Here is a 23,024-nt window from a genome sequence, read left to right on the forward strand (position 1 = left end):
TACGGTATCTGTTATCTCAGCTGATTTCCTTTCTGCCTTTTCATGAACCAGAGACATGTGATTTCCAATTAAAGCACAGCCCTGACCATATCTTTGCTCAGCTTACAAAACGTCAACGGCTCGCAGCTATCCACCGAATTAAGCCTACTACAATCCCCTTCCTTCCACACTACAACCTATCCACGCATCTGTCCTCTTACTCCTTAGCTTCCATCTTACATGACTAAGAGTTGTTTCCCCAAATACACCCTTATTTACTTTTTTCATTTATAACTCACCACCACGCCCTCCAAAGTTTCACGTGGGTAAATTCTAGACCTCCACGTCATAGGCCAACTCAAATGCCAATCCTTCTAATGAACCTTCTAGAGAGCCCGGGCCTGTTGTCATCTCTATCGCCAATCTTTGGCATCTTGTGGCAATAATCTCATTCTACCTTGTAGAGCTTTCTGGTCTGACTTCCCTTGCCACCTTCTGCTCCCTTTGCCTAAGTATAACACTTTTGAGGAAAAGAACGCTGTTTTAATCATCGTCGCCTCGCCCACAGGCGGTGCTTTATTGTGCTTAATATCGTTTAACGCATCACACACTGCCGAGGGGGTCGGAGGCGGACGCCTTTTGCTGTATCCACACAGACCCGCGCAGGCACACACGGAGGCCGTCTGCCACTCTGACAGACACGTGTCCCCTGGGCCACAGCCCTGGAACTGTCTCGGGATTCCCAGCCTGTGGGCGCTTCCATGCTGGCCAGCGGAAGGGGACGCTTTTTTCTTCAGAACAGCTCCAACGGATACCTCTTATTTTAGACCGCCTGCGGATTCTACCTATATATCAGCCTAAGCCCCGCTTCCTTTTAAAACAGGATTACGCCGGGTCGAGGGAGCCTGGCGTGGCCGCGCAGTGGCCGGGTCCCGCGGATTCCCCTCCAGCTCCCGCTTGGTAGCGCCCGCTTTGTCAGCGCGCAGCGCTCGCCGGGCGCCTTGCAGGTCTCGCCGGGTCTCACAGCAGACGGTGCCGACGCAGCAGTGTTGCGCCTCGCTCTCCGGCTCTGCTGCCCGGGATTTCCCCAGAACCTGCGCCGCGCGAGAAGGAGCCTGGGAGCATCCGCCCAGACTGCCCGGACAGTCGGCTCGACTCGCTGCCCTCGGCCCCAGCCGGGCTCCGCTCCTCGGGCGCGCGAGGGGCCGTGGTGGCGGCGGCGCCCGGCATGTTTCATAGTCCGCGGCGGCTCTGCTCGGCCCTGCTGCAGAGGGACGCGCCCGGCCTGCGCCGCCTGCCCGCCCCAGGGCTGCGCCGCCCGTTGTCCCCGCCGGCTGCTGTTCCCAGGCCCGCATCCCCCCGGCTGCTGGCGGCGGCCTCGGCGGCCTCGGGCGCCGCGAGGTCGTGTTCCCGAACAGGTGAGTGCACCCCAGTTCCGGGCGGAGAACGCCACGGCCGCCAACGCGCGGCCGCCACCTGGAGACCGCGCGGAATGAATGAGAAGCCCGGGGCTGCCGGTCGTGGAGTCTGGCCTGAAAGTGGGTCCTTTACCAGAGCAACCTTCTGCGTTCCCTTTTTCCTCTTTCCCTGTTCCCCGACTTGCCTGGGGCTTGCATCAAAGCTAGTAAGAACTGGGAGACTGTATTCAGGTTCCCGCTTGACCCTTAGAGGCCATGCTTTCAGAATTTCTTGTTCTTGACCGTTAAATTTCCCCCTTCCGAGGCTGCGAGTTACTATGTTGGTTACATTTTTTATTGCACGACTTAACGGAAATTTTTATGGAAAAAAAAATCTAAATGATGCTTATTTGCTTATATAGCTTTCATGGTCTAGATATTAAGTTTTTTTTTTTAAGTCGTGATAATAACACATTGATTCATTTTACGTTTTTTGTTTTTTGTTTTTGAGATGGAGTCTCACTGTGTCACCCAGGCTGGAGTCCAGTGGCACGATATCGGCTTACCGCAACCTCCCCCTCCCGGGTTCAAGCGATTTTCCTGCCTCAGCCTCCCGAGTAGCTGGGATTACAGGCGCCAGTCACCACGCCTAGCTAACTTTTGTATGTTTAGTAGAGACGGGGTTTCACCATTTTGGCCAGGCTGGTCTTGAACTTCTGACCTCGTGATCCACCCGCCTCAGCCTCCCAGAGTGCTGGGATTACAGGCGTGAGCCACCGCGCTCGGCCATTTTATGTTTCTTTGGATGTTTTTTTTTTTTGGAGCCTTCCAATCTTGATAGTTAACATCATTTTTTGTCCTGTGTATCTAAGATCTTGTAAAAGTGAGGCCTTAGTTTCACCAAGAGCTGTTTTCATACATCATAATAACTACCCTGAGTTTTCCTTTTTTGCTACCTGTGTTTCTGCCTGGGCACACATTACCATGGCCACAAATTACATACAAATTAATTATACTTTAAAAATTGATAAATTTTTTCTTTCAAAACTAGGCAATACATAACTTTTTTTTTTTTTTTTTTTTTTTTTTTTTTGAGACGGAGTTTTGCTCTTATTTCCCAGGCTGGAGTGCAATGGCGCGATCTCGGCTCACCGCAACCTCTGCCTCCCGGGTTCAAGCGATTCTCCTGCCTCAGCCTCCCGAGAAGCTGGGATTACAGGCATGCGCCACCGCGCCAGGCTGATTTTTGTATTTTTAGTAGAGATGGGGTTTCTCCATGTTGGTCAGGCTGGCCTCGAACTCCCTAGCTCAGGTGAACCTCCCGCTTTGGCCTCCCAAAGTGCTGGGATTACAGGCGTGAGCCACCGCCCCCCCCCGGCCTATAAAATTTAAAAAAATAGGCCGGGCGCGGTGGCTCACGCCTGTAATCCAGCACTGTGGGAGGCGGAGGCGGGTAGATCACCCGAGGTCAGGAGTTCGTGACCATCCTGGCCAACGGGCTTGGGTGTGGTGGCACTCGCCTGTAATCCCAGCTACTCCGGAGGCTGAGGCAGGAGAATCACTTGAACCTGGGAGGCGGAGTGTTGCAGTGAGCCGAGATCGCACCATTGCACTCCAGCCTGGGTGACAAGAGTGAAACTCCGTCTCAAAACAAAATTAATAAAAATTTTAAAAAATGTATATATTTTAAAAATGGTCATCTGGAATGTGATTGAAGCCAAGACTTTAAACTATTCGCATTGTTGGCGGATATTTAGGTATTTCCCAATCTAGTATCAAACTCCTGGCCTCGAGTTATCCTCAGACTCTGGAGTAGTTGAGATTTGCAGGTGGAAGCCACCATGCCCAACTTAGTCATTTTAAAATTAGGATGTTGAATTGGTTGCTGGAGACTCTGAACTATATTGTTCCTTAGAGTGAACTTGACAGTTAGATTCCCCACCCCCACCCCCAATTTCGTAGGAATGTGGTACATTGTGAAATAACTGCCAGAATGAGTATATTGCCTGATAACTTTTTTCTTGCTGGAAATTTTAAGAACAACATTGTTAGAGGTTTGAGGTAGGAAAAGTAAAAGAAAACCAGGTGATGTCTTCTGTACCAGCTTATATCTTAAATTCCCTCAAAGTCTCAGAGGCAGGGTTAGTAGGTACCTCCTCATGGGAATACTGTTAGCTTGTGTAAAACATAGATGGCTGTGTTATCTGAGTAATTACTGTTATCTGAGTAATAATATCAGGTCAGATTGGAATGTTGGGCTTTTGACCCAAGAAAGTGTTTAATGAACTTCTTTTAAGAAATCCCCTGAAACCCCCTAGTTTTACAGATAAGGAAATTGAAGGACTTTATGGTACTTAAACTTTTGTAGGCAGTTACTATAAAGTCTAGACAATTTTCCTGTTCATGCATTTTTAGCTTCAGCAGCTTGTTGGAAGAAACATGCCTGCATTGATTCATTCATTGCTTGTTCACTCATTCCAGATCTTTACAGAATGTCTCACACAATGTAGGTGCTTTATTATGGGAGTTAAAAACATGAGCTTTAGTCAGTCCCTAAGGAGTTTACTGCCCAGTAAGAGATGAGATTTGCACAATGAAATGGCTGTTTAATGAAATGAAACACCTTTTATTCTCTTGACTTGGAAATGGCACAAGGGTGCAGGAAAGCAGGAAGTCCCTTTTGGGCTTCTAGAAATGGGTGGCATTTCAGCTGGCTCTTGAAGCATGGTTAGGATTGGAAGAGATTACTATAAAGCGTTTTGTTTGGAAAAAGCAGGAGTAAATGCAGAAAGGCATGAGACACACACAGATGAGGAAGGGTGAGAGAAGAGGCACTTTGCAAAAATGGACATTGTTTTCCAAAGAGCCTCAGACCCAGCACTAAGTGCTTTTTAATTTTAATTTTAATTTTAATTTTTTTTGGAGACAAGGTTCTCTCACACTGTTGCCCAGGATGGAGTGTAGTGGCGCCACCTCTGCTCACTGCAACCTCCACCTCCCAGGCTCAAGCAGTTCTCCTGTCTCAGCCTCCTGAGCAGCTGTGACTACAGGCACACGCCACTGTGCCGGGCTAATTTTTGTATTTAGTAGAGACAGGATTTCAACGTGTTGCCCAGGCTCGTCTCAAACTCCCCAGCTCTGGTGATCCACCTGCTTTGGCCTTCCAAAGTGCTGGGATTACAGGTGTGAGCCACTGCGCCCAGCCTATGAAGTGCTTTTTTAAAATGCAGATTCTTGGATCCTACTGTAGACCTATTAAGTCTGAGTCATTCATGATGGGCCCTGGATTCCACATAACCAAATGAAATGACAAAAAGAATAACTCCAGATTGTTCTTCTATGCCCCCAAATTTGGACATCTGGCACCCATATGTGAGAGAGACATTGAAGGGGCCAAAAGCTCCTCTCCACTCCTGAGCCTTGTGGTGGGGAGTAGTGAGTCCCGACAGCTGTCCACATTTGCTAATCAGTTCCTGCATAACTTATGCCCCTTGGCAATTGGTAGTTATTGGGAAGATAAGTACAGTCCCTTTGGAGTTATCAGATTCCAGGTTGTTAGAATTAAAAGGTGACCCTAGGGATGATCTCGGTGTTTGGCTTTCTTTTCTCAAGGATAGCAGCCCCCCTAAGAAATAGCAGTTGCCACAGTTACTGTATTGGATGAAACGCAATTGGAAGTCATCTGTGGATTTATAAATGCTGTCCCCCACATCCCTCCTCCTCAGAGAATGAAGAGTTGGCTGAACTACTGTTCTCTACCATTAGAACATTTGCTTTTTTTCATGGTACAATTTTATAGGCAAATGCCACCAGCTCATTTGAGAAGGCAGCTTTATTTAATATGTCCTTTAACTATGTGAGTAAACTGCTTAGAGAAGAAACGGGAAAGCTTGTAATTATCAAGCTGCTATGGAATAAATTGCTTTCCTTGTGGGAAAACTAATGTATGATTTTTCTGTTAGCATTCAATGGCAACAGTTTAAACATGGTGAACTGGGGTTCTTTGGGATTAATAACCATGGCTCCAGATTCACATTCCACACACTTAACATTTGTAAATCATTTAACCTTGCTTGCTGTCTCAACACTAGACTTTACCTAGAACAAATGAATAAGATCAATTGATAGCAATTTATCCACAAGCTTTATTGAATAGTACATGTAAAAGGTGACATGACTAATTGCAGTGGGAGTTGAGAAGAAAGAGAAATCAGTGTGGCTGAATTTGTCAAGAAATGCTTTGCTTCTAATAGGTGAAAAAGGAGGGTGTTTTGGAAGGGGACAGTTTGCGGGGTGGTGGGGGCAGGCAGAGAAGACCACACACACAATGCCTGGAAGAAGGTGGCGCTCGCATGCAGGAGCTGTGGCAAGCATCTTAGGAAAAGGGGTAGAGGCAGAATCATTTGGGACACTTGTTAAAATGCAGATTTCTGGCCTTTCAGCCATCTGCTTGATCAGTTTCCTGTGGCGAAGTCTGGTGGAGTGCATATTTAACAAGTGCCCCAGGGGATTCTTCCGAAAAGATTAGGGAGTATTTATGAGCTCTGCCCCTCCTTTCCCCAAAGGTACTTATTCCTGGAAAGCTTGAGAAGCTCTGGAGAGGATTCTGGAAGAGCCTTAAGACCTTTGGTCTGGCCGGGCACAGTGGTTCATGACTGTAATCCCAGCACTTTGGGAGGCCGAGGCGCGGATCACTTGAACTCAGGCATTCAAGACCAGCCTGGGCAACATGGTGAAACCCTGTCTCTACTTACATTAGAAAAAAAATAGCCAAGTGTGGTGGTGCACACCTGTACATCCCAGCTGCTTCGGAAACTGAGGCAGGAGAATCACTTGAACCCAGGAGGTGGAGGTATCAGTGAGCCGAGATTGCGCCATTGCACTCCAGCCTGGGCGACAGAGTAGGAGCAATACTCTGTCTCAAAAAAAAAAAAAAAAAAAGATCTTTGAGCTTGGGGCCTAAGGCAGTTCAAGAGACCCCTGAGAAAGAACATTGACCCCCAACAAAAGCAACTTTAAAAAATTGTATATTTTGTCGAGACGGGTTTTGCCATGTTGCCCAGGCTGGTCTCGAAATCCTGGGCTCAAGCAATCCTCCCGCCTCAGCCATCCAAAAGTGCTGAGATTACAGGCATGAGCCATCACGCCCCGCCAAAAGCAGCTTTTAAGAAAGGGAAGAAATTCCAGGGCCGGGCACAGTGGCTCAAGCCTGTAATCCCAGCACTTTGGGAGGCCAAGGCAGGCGGATCACCTGAGGTCGGGAGTTCGAGACCAGCCTGACCAACATGGAGAAACCCCATTTCTACTAAAAATACAAAATGAGCTGGGCATGGTGGCACGCACCTGTAATCCCAGCTACTCTCAAAGAAAAAAAAAAGGGAAGAAATTTGCATATTAATGAAAGTTCAGTGAGAGGAAACTTGAGACTGAGGTAATGGGAGTGTATCTATGTAGTCACTCTAAGTCACAACTTACAGTGAGTAAAATGAGGTTTCTATGATGTTTACTAAAAGAAAAGTGAGGTAATTGTGTTCTGGCTTCTTGGAGTTAGGAAGGGAGATACAGCGTCTGTATTTGCTGTCAGGAGTCACTGGTGACTAATTAAAGTTTTTCTGTTTTTTTTTTTTTTTAGACAGAGTTTTGCTCTTGTTGCCCAGGCTGGAGTGCAGTGGCGCAATCTTGGCTCACTGCAACCTGTGCCTCCCGGGTTCAAGCAATTCTCCTGCCTCAGCCTCCCAAGTAGCTGGGACTACAGGCATGCGCCACCATGCCCGGCTAATTTTTTTGTATTTAGTAGAGACAGGGTTTCACCATGTTGGTCAGGCTCGTCTCGAACTCAGGTGATACACCCGCCTTGGCCTCCCAAAGTGCTGGGATTACAGGCGTGAGCCACCACGCCCGGCCACTAATTAGAGTTTATAGGGCTTTGATAGCCACTTAAGTGGTGGTTATACTTCAGTAGATAATTAGAAATTTGAAGGACAGTGTGCATGGGCGTTTAGCCTCATAGTAAACCTGTTTGGACTTCCACGGAAAGCAGCTAAGATACTTTTTATTTATTGTTATTCTTAGAATGGGAGAAAATCAGCCTTCCCACGGAGGGAGTGAGACCTCAAGTGAAAACCTTAGCTGTCCTCTGTCTCTATGTGGCCTCAAAGCAACACTTGAATCATATATTAATACTTAGCAAGAATTCAGTGTCAGGTATGTGGGCAACAGTGCCCAGGGGAAAGAAGGCTAAACAAAATTGGTACCATCCAATTTGAATGTCCCTATAACAATTTTTTTCTCCTTCCAGTATATAAAAAAATGCGTGGGTCCCATTCAGATCTTCTGGATTTTAATATCTCCAAGTGGGGCCTGAGCATCTGCTGATTCTGACATAGGCTCCGGGTAGACAACAGCCACATACTGACAACACAGGCGGACACCTGTGAGGAGGCTCGTTTTACTAAATGCTTAGAAGCCTATTCTAAGTCTCTCAGTGATGTGATTCTCGTGTCCAAAAGTTAGAGACCACTGTTGGATTGTGGAGAGTTGTGCAGAAAGGAAAATATTTATTTTATTTATTGTAGAGACAGGGTCTCACTGTGTTGCCCAGGCTGCTCTTGAGCTCTTGGCAAGTCCATGAAAATAAGTGCTTAGAAGTTACGATGCTGCCCGGGTACAGTGGCTCATGCCTGTAATCCCAGCACTTTGGGAGGCCAAGGAGGTGGGGGGAATCACTTGAGGTTAGGAGTTCGAGACCAGCCTGGGCAGCATGGCAAAAACCCCATCTTTACGAAAAATGTAAAAATTAGCCGGGTGTTGGTGGTGTGTGCCTGTAATCCCAGCTACTCGGGAGGCTGAGGCAGGAGAATTGCTTGAACCAGGGAGGTGGAGGTTGCAGCTAGCTGAGATCGTACCACTGTACTACAACCTGGGCAACACAGCAAGACTCCATCTCAAAAAAAAAAAAAAAAGAAGTTATGATGCATCCAAAGTGACAATAAGAATTGTTCTGGAAGGATATCTGGGAAATTCCTTAGTCTCGATGCATCCTTTCCAGCTGTCTTCCTTTCCCTTTTCTATCTTTCCTCCAACTCTGAGGTTCCAGTACTTAAACAGCTCTGTTTGCCGGTCTGCAAATATGCTTGTGACTGCAAATATCTTGTCTAGTACAGGGTGCAAAGTAAGTTACACTGCAGATTCTAATAATACCTGGGATATAATACTTTTCTATTTCCTCTTGTGTGTTTTGATTTTATGGATGCTAATTATCATTGAAGGTCTGCTGAAGGAAAATGTTTATCTTTCAAATCTTGTAGGTCAAATAGACTCTCTGAGACTTAGTTCTAGAATTAGTTTAATATTTTATTTTCTTGAGATGGAGTCTTGCTCTGTTCCTCAAGCTGGAGTATGATGGCGCGATGTCAGCTCACTGCAACCTCCGTCTCCCGGGTTCAAGCAATTCTCCTGCCTCAGCCTCCCGAGTAGCTGGGGATTACAGGCCCCTGCCACCACGCCCTGCTAATTTTTTGTATTTTTAGTAGAGACGGGGTTTTGCCATGTTGGTCAGGCTGTTCTCGAACTCCTGACCTCAGGTGATACACCCGCCTCGGCCTCTCAAAGTGCTGGGATTACAGGCACCATGCCCGGCCTTGCCTCTGAACTTTTAAAGACCATTGTGAGTATTGATTATCTGTAGAAGCTTACAAGATTTCCTTATCTTTGGTATTCAAAAGATCCATCAGGATGAATGTCTCAGCATCTGATGCGCCCATCCAATCTAAAGACATGCCTTAGCACATTAAAAGTTTGTATCGGTTGTCTACTGTATTGTCTCTTGTTCTCATGTTCTTGAACTCCTGTTAGATTGTTGGCCATATGGATCTATCCTCCGTGTCTATTCATCCTTTTTTTTTTTTTTTTTTTAAATTATTTTAGAGACAGAGTCTCCACTTTGTCACCCAGGCTGGAGTGCACTGGTGTGATCATAGCTCACTGTAACCTCCAACTCCTGGGCTCAAGTGATCTTCCCACTTCAGCCTCTGAAGTAGCTGGGACTATAGGTGTGCTCCACCATGCCTACCTACTTTTATTTTTTTGTAGAGACACGGGTCTCAGCTCAGACTGGTCTCAAACTCCTGGGCTCAAGCAGTCCATCTGCTTCTGCCTCCCAAAGTACTGGATTACAAGCATGAGGCACCTAGCCAGGCCTCCATTCATATTTTAGTGTTTTTATCTCTTCTCTGTTGCATGAGATTTTCTGAAAATTTTTGTTCTGCAGTCATTTTAAATTCCTAGACATTTCTAGTTGTTTAATTGCTCCTTTTTTCATAGAAACCTGTTTTGTGTTTATAATGTCTCTCGTACTTTAAATATATCGAGATGTGTGTGCCTGTTTGTCCTTTAGGCCTCTTTCCTGGAGAGGAAGGGAGTTTTGCATGTTGTTTTATTTGTTTGTTTGTTTTTTGAGATGGGGTCTCGCTCTGTCACTCAGGCTGGAGTGCTGTGGCGTGATCTCAGCTCACTGCAGCCTCCATCAACCTGGTTCAAGCACTCCTCCCACCTCAGCCTCCCAAGTAGCTGGGACCACAGGCATGCACCATCATGCCTGGCCCAGTAATACAACAGTTACTGTATTTTCAGTAGAGACGGGTTTTCCCCGTGTTGGCCAGGCTGGTCTCAAACTGCTGAGCTCAAGTGATCCGCCCACCCCGGCATCCCAGAATATTGGCATTACAGGTGTGAGCCACCGCGCCCAGCCAGTTTTGCATGTTCTGAGTGGGAAGGTAATCTGAAGAACGGGCAGCCAGGCTTCCTTGTTGAATGCGTGAGAGGGAGCAGGCTGGTAACTACCGCCTTTGTCAAAGAAAGGAGGGTTTCCTTCTATATTCTTCAGTCCAACCCCTTCCCCGCTTTTTAAAACCATCCTTGAGTTTCAGAGTTAGCTCCTGATCTGGTCTGCTTCTCTTTCAGGTCCATTCACCTTTGCAAGCCATTCTAAGGCTATCACCCATTTTCTTTGGGGTATTCTTTGGTTCTATGGAGCAACCAAAAGCCACCCTTCCCGGCTTTGTCTGTGAAAGAGGGGACACGTGTAACTAGTGCCACCGTTCACTTTCATTCTTGAATGAATTGCCCTAACAGTTACCCCCTCAGCTTCTCCTGCCCTTTCTATTTCTTGATTCAGCTTGGAGTTTCTTCAAGGTGCTCTTGGGAAAACCACATTTACCTTTGGTAACTTGTACTGCCCTTTCCTTCTGGTTTCTCTGTTAATTCAAACTTGTTTCTGTCTTCTTGGAATTCCTCCAAATTTTTGCTCCATTGATGTCATGCATCCCTTCTTGTTTTCCAATGTTATTGATGCATTCTTTAAAAAATTTTAAAGAGGCCAGGCGCGGTGGCTCACGCCTGTAATCCCAGCACTTTGGGAGGCCAAGGTGGGCAGATTGCCTGAGGTTGGGAGTTCTAGACCAACCTGGCCAGCATAGTGAAACCTTGTCTCTACTAAAAATATAAAAATTAGCCACGCGTGGTGGCGGGTGCCTGTAATCCCATCAGCGACTCAGGAAGCTGAGGGAGGAGAATTGCTTGAACCTCGGAGGCAGAGGTTTCAGTGAGCCGAGATGGTGCCATTGCACTCCAGACTAGGCAACAGAGCGAGACTCCGTCTCAAAAAAAAAAAAATTTAAATATAGGTACTTTATTTCTTCAAGATCTTAGGAAGGAGAGAAAGTAAATCTATTTTCTACTTTGCTGTCTTGGCCTAGAACCAACCTGCCCAATGATATGCAACATATTCTTTTCTTAATATGTGCCTTAACTATTCAAGCAATGCTCTGGGAATTTGTATATGAAAATTGTTTCCCCTCCTTTTTAAGTGACTAAACATCTTTTATTGGTTTTATGATATATATACAAATGGACTAGTGGTGAGCATAGCTGCCTTCCAAATGGACTATACAATTTTATTTTTTATTTATTTTTTTAGATGAGTCTTGCTCTGTCACCCAGGCTGGAGTGCAGTGGCGCAATCTCTGCTGACTGCAACCTCCGCCTCCTGGGTTCAAGTGATTCTCCTGCCTTAGCCTCCCAAGTAGCAGGGATTACAGGCATGCACTACCACGCCCAGCTAATTTTGTGTTTTTGGTAGAGACGGGGTTTCACCATGTTAGTCAGGCTGGCCTCGAACTCCTGACCTCTGGTGATCCACCCATCCCAGCCTCCCAAAGTGCTGGGATTACAGGCATGAGCCACCACCCCTGGCCAATTCTTTTAGGGATGGGGGTCTCTTTATATAGCCCAGGCTGAACTCAAACCCCTGGGTTTAAGGGATCTTCCTGCCTCAGCCTCCCGAGTAGCTGAGACTATAGGCATGTGTCACCATGTTTGGCTCATTATTTAAAAATTTTTCATACTTTTTTTTTTTTTTGAGACAGAGTTTCACTCTTGTCACCCAGGTTGGAGTGCAGTGGCACGATCTCGGCTCACTGCATACTCCACCTGCTGGGTTCAAGTTATTCTCCTGCCTCAGCCTCCCAAGTATCTGGGATTACAGGTGCCCACCATCACACCCAACTAATTTTTGTATTTTTAGTAGAGATGGGGTTTTTGCCATGTTGGCCAGGCTGGTCTTGAATTCCTGACCTCAGGTGATCTGCTCGCCTCAGCCTCCCAAAGTGTTGGAATTACAGGTGTGAGCCACCATCCCTGGCCTTTTTTTTTTCTTTTTTTTTTTCGAGACAGGGTCTTCCTCTGTCACCCAGTCTGGAGTGCAGTGGCGCAGAGCCAGCTCACTGCAGGCTCAACCTCCTGGGCTCACGCAATCCTCCTGCCTCAGCCTCCCAAGTAGCTGGGACCACAGGTGCATGCCACCATGCCTGGCTAAAGGCTCATTTTAATATATCTAGAGCAGAGGTTGGCAAACTTTTTCCATAAAGAGCCAGCTAGTAAATATTTTAGGCTTTCTGGGTCATATATCTGTCGCAGCTACTCAACTCTGCTGTTGTAGTGTGAAAGCAGCTATAGACAATATGTAAACTTTATTTATGGACTTTTTTTTTTGAGACCGAGTCTGGCTCTGTCGCCCAGGCTGGAGTGCAGTGGCGCAATCTTGGCTCACTGCAAGCTCCGCCTCCCGGGTTCACTCCATTCTCCTGCCTCAGCCTCCCGAGTAGCTGGGACTACAGGCGCCCACCACTAAGCCCAGCTAATTTTTGTATTTTTAGTAGAGACAGCATTTCACTGTGTTAGCCAGGATGATCTCGATCTCCTGACCTCGTGATCCGCCCACCTCGGCCTCCCAAAGTGCTGGGATTACAGTCTTGAGCCACCGCGCCCGGCCTATTTATGGACATTAAAATTTGAATTTCATATCATTTTCACATGTCATGAAATATTACTGTTCTTAAGGTTCCCCCCCTCCCCCAACCATTTAAAAATATAAAAGCCTTTCTTAGCTTGCAGGCAGCACAAAGACAGGATGCTGCCAGAGTTAGCTCATGGGTCACAGTCGGTAGATCCCTGATCTAGAGAGGACTCTGTACAGTCAGCAGAAGGCGCCTTATAGTTTCATATTTCCACTCACACTGTAAAAACACGTCATTTTTCCAAGTGTCCCAGAAATGTTAGTGATGGGAGATCACCAGATTTTTAGGTTTTGCTTTTTCACATTTTTATTTCAGAGGATTGTGCTAGAAAAGCCCAGCTTATGGAAATGATTTGTCAGCCAATAGACAATTGAGCACCAGTCGAACATGTTAAACTAAGCATTTATCATGGAGGGATTCCCTTCTCTTTAGAGAGCTTTTCCATATGAGTCTGTCCTGGCTGAAGGTGTGGCTCAGTCTTGTCTGGATGACGCTTCAGCTTTCTTGTCTGGTCTGTGACTGCCACCTGGCAAAGAGAGGTTGTTTGGATTGTCACGCTCAGTCTAGGTGCTTGTATTTTTAGACACGTTAGGTTGAGAGTTCTGACCTTCACTTGATATCTCTGGTAATGCCAAGCGGGTCGTGACACTGCTTTGTACACTCTATGCTGTGGCAGTGTGTGTGTGCTGTGATGACAGTGACGTCGGCAGATGGAGGAGGTGCAACTTGACCTCTGTTTCTTTCTGGCCTGAAGAATGGGCTGCTGTGTGCTCCCGGGGCTAGGCAGGACAGCTGCATCGCCGTTGCCCTGAGGCAGTATCAGCACAGCTGGAGATGCTGACGAGCAGCAGTCCAAGGTGCAGGTAACTTTCTTCAGGGCCAGCCCCCTTACTAGTTGTTCAATCTAGAGAAAGCTGTGCAGATACCCACTTCACCAGATTTGGGACAGAATAATGAAAATACATGGAAGCAGTCTGGCACATTATCTCGAATGTTAATAATAGCCTTCTCTTTTTGTTTTGTTTTGTTTTGAGACTCAGTCTTGCTCTGTCGCCCAGGCTGGAGTGCAGTGGCGTGATCTCGGCTCACTGCAACCTCCTCCCAGGTTCAAGCAGTTCTCCTGTCTCAGCCTCCCGAGTAGCTGAGATTACAGGCACCCACCACCACGTCCAGCTAATTTTTGTATTTTTAATAGAGACGTGGTTTCACCATGTTGGTCAGGCTGGTCTCAAACTCCTGACCTCAAGTGATCCACCCACCTTGGCCTCCCAAAGTGCTGGGATTACAGGCGTGAGCCACCACGCCCAGCTGAATAATAGCCTTCTCTTTATGCCTAGGAAAAAAGTGAGTTTTACAGAATGAAACAGAATAGCTAACATTTAGCTAATCACTTAGGATGTGCCAAGTACCTCTCGTTTAACTAAATTAATCCTCACAGTAACCAAATAAAATAGATTACACTTATCTATATGAAGAAGATAATGAAGAAGCAGAGAGGTAAATAAGTTATTCAGGATCCTATTAGTAAAAAGTGGAGCCAGGATTTGAATTCAGGCAGCCTAACTTGAGTCCTTGCTTTAAGACTTTCTTGCCTCTGCAGAACCGCAGGCCGAACTTCCTGGAGAGAGCTGAGGCTTTAGCTATGAGGCTCAGTACTCGAGGCAGGCCTGTCATATTCAGTCAGTGGCACTCAATAACAGACTTGGAGACTGGTCGGTCACTAACTAAAATATTTGACTCCTGCCAGAAAGTAATACCTTCTTAACTTGGCACTTAGTTTATTTTTATTTTTATTTTTATTTTAAATTTAATATAAGAGATGGGGTCTCACTACATTGCCCAGGCAGGTCTCGAGTTCCTGGGCTCAAGCGATCCTTCTGCCTAAATTGGCACTTAGAATCCAGTCTCTAGGATCTGGAAATTCATGTCATATAAGCCCACATCATGCAAAATTTGAAGGTGGCTGCATTCATTTGCCAGATGGACCTTCAGGGGACGTGTCACATTGTTTGAGTTTTGATTTTCTAGCTGATGGGTGCGCACACCACAGTTTCACAAAAATTTAGAAAGAGTTACTTTTTTTCTTTTTGAGACAGTCTTGCTCTGTCACCCAGGCTGGAGTATAATGGTGCAATCTTGGCTCACTGCAACCTCTGCCTTCCAGGTTCAAGCGATTCTCATGCCTCAGCCTACTGAGTAGCTGGGATTACAGGGCTGCCACCACGCCCAGCTAATTTTTTTGTATTTTTAGTAGAGACAGGGTTGTTGGCCAGGCTGGTCTACTGACCTCAGGTGATCCACCTGCCTTGCCCTCTCAAAGTGCTGAGACTACAGGCGTGAGCCACCGCGCCTGGCCTAGAGTTACATTTAATGGTGACTTAGGACCTCATTACACTTTTGAACCTTAGTGTTCTTATCTATAAAGTGGTGTAAATAATGGCCAACAGGTTCTTGAGCAGGTAACTGGTTACAGCAAGTAAAAATGCTTGGTATACCATAAAATGCTCCACCAATAAAAGGTGGTCCTCCATCAGTGTTTGGCAGAATTTCTTGGTACTTTGCTGTCACTTGCCATCTTTTATTAACATTGTTTAAAGCACTGGGCTGGATCCTGGGGGAAATGGTAAATAAGGGAAACAGTCCCTGCCCTTGGGAGGCTTAAAGTCTCATGAGTAAAGGACAGAGATTGTGGTGCAAATATCCAAGGGTACCCTAAGTAGGAAAAATGGGCCAGGTATAAGAAAAGGAGAGCCATTGGTTGATCCATAGAGCTAAGCCTGGTTGCTATGAATCTTTATTGATTCCTTCAATATATATTAAATAAATATATTGTATATCCAACATCCAGGCTGCTTTATGTTGGTGGTTATCTTGTGTGAATTCTCGTTTGTATTGAAGATGGCCAGGTATTCTGGAACCTACTCTAAGAAGGCTAATGAAAATCAGCTGCTAAATTAGCTTAGTTTTTGTGAGGTGTTCAACACGCATGGCCAGTAGATGGCAGCATTGGATTGCTGTTTCAGAGATGCCTTCCTGTGCCATTGATGGCTTAGTTTTTGTGTGTTGTGTGTGCTTCTGGGTTTCCTCGGGCGGAGGTTGATCAGCTTCCATAGCTTCCCAGGTGCGTACTCAAGATAATCCTGGCTTTTGCTTGGTTTTTAATCAGCGTTTTTGCCAGGCCACCGTTTCAAGATACTAAACGCAAACTGTGAGAGAAGTAATTAGACGCTGAATGGTTTGGGCAAAGCCTAGAACAGGCAATTGGTGGGCAGCTAGAGGAAGGAACCCTGTGTGGAGCTGTGGAGAGTGGTCGGCCCTGACTGATTGCTTTCTTTTTTTTTTTTTTTTTTTTGAGATGGAGTCTCACTCTGTTGCCCAGGCTGGAGTGCAGTGGCGCAATCTCAGCTTACGGCAAGCTCTGCCTCTGGGGTTCACGCCATTCTCCTGCCTCAGCCTCCTGAGTAGCTGGGACAACAGGCACCCACCACCATGCCCGGCTAATTTTTTGTATTTTTAGTAGAGACGGGGTTTCACCATGTTGGCCAGGATGGTCTCGATCTCCTGACCTCGTCATCCACCTGTCTTGGCCTCCCAAAGTGCTGGGTTTACAGGTGTGAGCCACCATGCCCGGCCTGCCCTGAGTGATTCCTTAGTGCTATTAGGAGTGCTTGGAATGGTGGGCCAAGTCAGTTTGGGTCTCGACTGTTGGGGTTGTCATCCAGCATTCTAATTATTGATGTGAAGGTGTTTCATTGCAGCCCGACCGTTTTCCTTATGGTCGCATTCTTAGGAACTTGAATTGTGATCTGCCTAGATTGCTTTAGTAGTGTGTAGTAATTGGTAGTATTAAGGGTGTACATATATTCAAATATATTTGTGATTAGCCCACTTGTGGGTTTTGTTTTGTTTTGTTTTAGAGGGAGTCTCACTCTTGTTGCCCAGGCTGGAGTGCAGTGGCATAATCTCAGCTCACTGCAACCTCTGCCTTCCAGGTTCAAGAGATTCTCCTGCCTCAGCCTCCCAAGTAGCTGGGAGTACAGGTGCCCGCCACCACGCCCGGCTAATTTTTGTATTTTTAGTAGAGATAGGGTTTCACCATGTTGTTCAGGCTCGTCTTGAACTCCTAACTTCAGGTGATCCACCCACCTTGGCCTCCCAAAGTGCTGGGATTACAGGGGTGAGCTACCACACCCAGCCTCCCACTTGTGTTTTTTAGGAAAGTAAAGGTATTGCCAAATGGGAGTTTACATACTTGCTACTGTGTTTCAGAAATCTAAATAATCTGAATTCTCTGGCAGTTCTTCAAAGGCTGTTTATAAAAGTAAGAAGAGTTATATTCTTATACAGTAAAATAGCAGTGAGGGCTTAGCAATAGTGGTACAAGGAATTAAGACATCCAGTATTAAATGTATGTAAAAATGTGCTTATAGAATTAGTCAGTGGCAGGGGATGGGGTGATGTTGCTAAATGGACACTAGGCAGAAGAGATAAAGCTATTTTGATGTGCCTGTTAACTATATGAATTCTGTAACTTGTGTGTTGCATTGAGAGTGATGGCTGGCCCATTGCCGTGACTCACGCCCAATCCCAACACCTAAGGAGGCTGAGGTGGAAAGATCACTGAAGGCCAGGAGTTTGAAGCCAGCCTGGGACGCTTAGTGAGATCTCGTCTCTACTTTTTTAAAAAAAAATTTAATACAAAAATAAAATGAGAATTACTGTGTTTGTGAAAAATGAATTGTGAGCAGAAGCCAAATATGTGTGGAATCAAATCCAAAATTTCCAAACACATAAAATTAGACCTGAAGCCAATTTGAGTGCCAAATAGAGTTCAGCAGAGGTTTTGTCAAGATTTGGTACTTTTCAGTATCTTAATTGCCACATGGGTAAATTATTTGTGCTGTCTAGCCTTAGGAAATAAGCTTTGAATATTGAGCTATTGTGAATGTTTGAAAATCTTTTTAAAGTCCTGAATAGCAACTCCTATTAAGGCATAAAACTTAAGTAGATGGTTTGAAATCCTGGAAATCAACATGTATTTATGTATGAAAGGATTTTTTTTTTAATGATTGATACTCGAAAATGACAAAGTGAATGTGAATTAGCCGAGGGTGGCGGCGTGCACCTGTAGTCCCAGCTACTTGGGAGGCTGAGGCAGGGGAATTGCTTGACCCTGGGGGGCGGAGGCTACAGTGAGCCAACATCGCGCCACTGCACTCCAGCCTGGGGAACAGAGCGAGACTCCATCTCCAAAAAAAAAAAAGTAAGTGTGACCAAGTGCGGTGGCTGACACCTGTAATCCCAGTACTTTGGGAGGCCCAGGTGGGTGGATCACTTGAGGTCAGGAGTTCAAGACCAGCCTAGCCAACATGGTAAAACCCTGTCTCTACTAAACATATAAAAATTAGACAGGTGTGGTGGTGTGCGACATAATCCCAGCTACTCAGGAGGCTGAGGCAGGAGAATTGCTTGAACCCGGGGGGGCGGAGGTTGCAGTGAGCTGAGATTGTGCCTTTGTACTCCAGCCTGGGCAACAGAGTGAGACTCCATCTCAAAAAAAAAAAGTTGAATGTTAGGCGGGGTATGGTGGCTAATGCCTGTAATCCCAGCACTTTGAGAGGCTGAGCTGAGAGGATTGCTTGAAGCCAGGAGTTGAAGACTAGCCTGGAAACAAAGTGAGACCCCTGTCTCTACAAAAAAAAAAATTCTTTTAATTAGCCGGGGTGGTGGCATATACCTGTAATCCCAGCTGCTTAGGCTGAGGCAGGAGGATTGCCTGAAGCCCAGAAGTTAGAGGATGCAGTGAGCTATGCTGGCACCATTGCGCTCCAACTCCAGCCCGGGCAATGGAGTGAGACCCTGTCTCCAAAAAAAAAAAGGGGGGGGGAATGTAAAGTTGTCTTTTAAAGTAGGTGAGAAACAATGAGACTTGTTTTAACTCAGTTATTCTCTCATTTTGTTTTTTTTGTTTGTTTTTTTGAGAGCTGGGGTGCAGTGGTGCAATCATGGTTCACTGCAACTTCCACCTCCCAGGCTTAGGTGATCCTCCTGCCCTAGCCACAGGCACATGCCACCATGCCCAGCTAATTTTTTCTTTTTTTAATTACATCTAGATACGGATCTCTCTGTGTTGCCCAGGCTACTCTCAAACTCCTGGATTTAAATGATCCACCCACCTCAGCCTCCCAACATGCTAGGATTATAGCACGTTTGAAATTGGCATAATAAGCGTATCCGCTTCCTAGGATTGTGATGAGAACTGAAAATATAGTTAAAGTTCAGGAGGCTGGGAAGTCCAGTCAAAGGGCTGGCATCTGGTAAGGGCCTTGTTGCTGTGTCATGCCATGGCCAAAGATGGAAGGTCAAGAGAGGGCTGAACTCGCCCTTTTATAAGGAACCCACCCCTGGAACAGCACTGTGTCTCCCCCCCACCATATTGATATTAATCCATTGATGGGAGCCATGCCCTCATGACCCAAACACCTCCCATTGCCCAACTCCCAACACTGCTGCTTTGGGGATCAAGTTTCTAATACATGAACTTTGGGGGACATGCATTCAAACCATAATAAAGTGAGAAGAGAAAGGTGCCCCTTAGTCTTCAGTCTTCTTTAGTTTACAAATTTAAATAAATAGACTTACTACATTATAGTCCCTAGGTGGTTCTTAGTAAGCCTTGGCACTGTGCTATAAGTATAAAAATAATATGTAAAGTCTATCTAGTATTTACTTTGTTATTAATTCCCTAGCCCTGGTTTGTTTGCTATGGTGGTGTTGTGGTGGTGGTGGTGGTGAAAGGGTCTCTTGCTATGTCACCCAGGCTGGAGTGCAGTGGCGTGTCTCACAGTTCACTGCAGCTTCAAACACCTGGGCTCAAGTGATCCTCCCTCCTCAGCCCCTCAAGAAGCTGGGACTACAGGCACGCGCCACCACACCCAGCTAATTTTTGTGTTTTTATGTTCATCATGTTGCTTAGGCTGATCTCAAACTCCTTGGCTCAAGTGATCTGCCCACCTCAGCCTCCCAGAGTGCTGGGATTACAGGCGTGAGCCACTGTGCCCGGCTCATGTTCTCCTACTTCTCTGGCCATGTCATTTCATGTTGTTTTTGCAGATTTCCCAGATCTCAATCTTTTGATCTCCTTTCTCTCTAACTCAATTCAGTCTTTTCTGTGCATTAACATCTCCCAATGTTTGTTTCCAGTTTGTAACTCTCTCCTGAATGTCAGTCATCTAATTGTTGAACTCCTATTTTCTGTAAACCCTGTCAAGTCTTCCTAACCACTGTAGTTGGCACCTGCGTCCTTCCGGTCGCTCAGCTGGAAACTGTGGACATTTTTTTTTTTTAAGAGATAGATAGGGTCTTGCTGTCACCCAGGCTGGAGTGCAGTGGCATGATCACAGCTCACTGCAGCCTCAATCTCCTGGGCTCAAGCAACCCAGTTCAGCCTCCCGAATAGCTGGGACTACCAATGCACACCACTACACCTGGTTAATTTGTTTCTTTTCTGTTTTGTTTTGTTGTAGAGACAGGGGCTCCCAGTGTTGCCCAGGCTGGTCTCAAACTCCTGACCCTAAGCGATCCTCCTGCCTTGGCCTCCCAAAGTGTTTTGATTACAGGCATGAGCCACCACACCCAGCCTCCAGGCTCCTTTTTGACTGCTGTTTGTCACAAATCACATCCAAGTTATCAAAACTTGTTGGATCCAACTTTAGATTTATTGAGAATCCAACCACTTTCACTGCTGCCCCCCAGTTCACCCCTGCTGTCTCTTGCCTAGATTATTGTACATTTCCTCAAATGAGTTTCCTCCTGTCTGCCCTTATGTCCCTGTAGTATAGTGTAGTTTAAATATATCAGCCAGTGATATTTTCAAAATGTCAATCAGATTCTCCTCTTGAGTAGAATTCTCCAGCTGCTTCCCATCTCTGATAAAGGCCAAAGTCTTTAGATAGACCAGCAAGGCCCTACCTGATCTGCCCCCTCTCACTGCTTTTTCTCTGACCTCATCTCCTTTTATTCAGACTGTTCACACCACCATAATCCCCTCTGTTTATCAAGCTTGCCACGCATGTTCCTCAGGGATTTTGCACTTGCTGTTCCCTCTGCTTGGAATGTTTTATCAGTCTCCAGTGAGGCTATTTCCTTACCACCTCCCGGTCTCTGCTCAAATTCCATCTTTTGGCGAGGCCTCCTTAAGCATCGCATATCCAATAATAGCTCCCTGCCCACAAGCATTCCCTATTCTACCTTTTCCGTTTATTTTTCTCCAAAGCACTTTTCCATATATGACAGACTACACACACACATATATATGTTTGTATATAGGGTCTTGTTTGTCTCTCCCCACTAGAAAGAACAGAAGCTCCATGAGGGCAGATACTCATCTGTTTTGCTCACTGATGTATCTCCAGGGTAGTGTCTGGTACACGGTAGGCACTAAAACCTTTTTTTTTCCTAGAGAGATATTTAATTTTTTTTCTCTAGACAGACAGTCTTGCTATTTTGCCCAGGCTGGCCTCAAACTCCTGGCCTCAATTGAGCCTCCTGCCTCAGCCTCCTGAGTAGCTGGAATTATAAGTGTGAGCCACTGTGCCTGGCTCCAACTCAAAGATTTGACAAAAAATGAATGAACAGTCGTATGTGTCTGTGGTTTGAGTGGGGCAGAAGATGAGAGTGGCTACCCATGATGGACCAAGTGGTATAGTCACAAATTAGAGCTTCATATCTAAATCCTATTTTTTCAAAGTCCTTTTCTGGTTACTCTTATCCATCCTGATTGTTTTAACCCTTATTATGCCCTAGTGATTCTGCATAGTTAGCACCCAGTTTTTCTCTCATGAATTCATGAGTATTAATCTTTCCCTAAATACTTGCCAATTTTTTTAGGGAAAATATCAGCACATGTTTTATTGGCATAACTCAATAAAACTACATTGGCATAACTCAGTGACTTAACAAAACTCAGAGAATAGAGAAATAAAAATGTAAAATTAACATACAGCAGAGAGATTATCCCAAGGACTATGGGATTGGATTAAATTAAGAAGATTAGAGTGTTGCCAGTGATGGTCCCACTCTTTAAGAGAGTAAAGTGCAAAGAAGGTGAGTAAATTGCAGGGAGCACAGAACAGCCTGGCACAGGGGAGTCCGTCAGTAAGCTATCTAGAACAAGGGTGGATAAGTGGAAATGCCTTTCAGGACCATCTGTATCTCTGTCCTAACTTCATGCTCATTATGCAACAGACTAATGTTTCCCAGGTACTTTAGTATTAGAGGGCTTGTCCTATGTCATGTTGTGGTTAAATACTCTGGCAGTCAGTGTTGCACCAGTCCGCCTTGGGGAATATCTTTGGGTTTCCTGTAAGGTCTAAGGGGGCAGAGACAAGACTGTAGTAAACACTTCCTAATGATTCCCCTCTACCTAGTCTCTTATTCAAAATGTAGCCTAATATCTTTCTCAGATGTGCTCATCTACAGTGAAACAAGTGCAAAAGGGCTATGCCAATAAAACTTGAAAGGCAAATTGCAGTGTATTATTCCATACGTGAGTAGTGTTATCACACCTGACAAGAATTATTCATTGTTTTTCAAATATGAGTATAGAAATTCTGAATGAAACATCCTTTTTAAATAATTACTATTTTTTTATTTTTGTAGAGACAGGGTCTCACTATGTTGCCCAGGCTGGTCTCGAACTCCTGGACTCCAGGGAACCTCCTGCCTCAGCCTCCGAAAGTGCTAGGATTACAGGTGTGAGCCACCACGCCTGGCCCAAGTTTTATTAATAGGAAGATATGTGTCTCTACTGCAAACAGTAGAGCTGTTATATGAGGAACATAGATTTGAAAAGTTTCCCCCGTTCTAACCCAGATGCCTTTTCCACCTGATCTTGGAGAAATTAAGACCGCGTAAGCCCTCATTTTAAAGAGAAGTAAGCAGATCTTGGCTGGTACGGTGGTGTGCACCTGTAGTCTCAGCTACTCAGGAGGCTGAGGTGGGAGGATGGCTTGAGCCCAGGAGTTCGAGGCTACAATGGGTTATGATCATACCACTGCACTCCAGCCTGGTAACAGAGTGAGGCCCTTACAAAAAACAGGCCCTTTGGGGGAAAAAAAAAAAAGGCTGGATGTGGTGGCTCACGCCTATAATTCCCAGCACTTTGGGAGGCCAAGGTGGGTGGATCACTTGAGGTCAGGAGTTTGTGACCAGCCTGGCCAACATGGTCAAACTGTCTGTACTAAAAATACAAAAATTAGCCAGGCGTGGTAGAACACACCTGTAGTCCCAACTC

The 23,024-nt window shown here is 45.8% G+C and overlaps 1 protein-coding gene across 1 annotated transcript in view; it reads left to right on the forward strand.

Moving 5' to 3' along the window:
• The first annotated feature begins 555 nt into the window (after positions 1-555).
• Positions 556-23,024, forward strand: part of NOCT (nocturnin) — a 32,025-nt gene continuing 9,556 nt past the window's right edge. Inside the window, exon 1 of the mRNA XM_034959159.3 lies at positions 556-1,397. Coding sequence (XP_034815050.1) covers positions 1,208-1,397 — 190 coding nt within the window. The 5' untranslated portion in view covers positions 556-1,207. The remainder of the gene's footprint in view (positions 1,398-23,024) is intronic.

The sequence above is a fragment of the Pan paniscus genome, chromosome 3 (assembly GCF_029289425.2).
Source record: "Pan paniscus chromosome 3, NHGRI_mPanPan1-v2.0_pri, whole genome shotgun sequence".
NCBI classification, from domain to species: domain Eukaryota; kingdom Metazoa; phylum Chordata; class Mammalia; order Primates; family Hominidae; genus Pan; species Pan paniscus.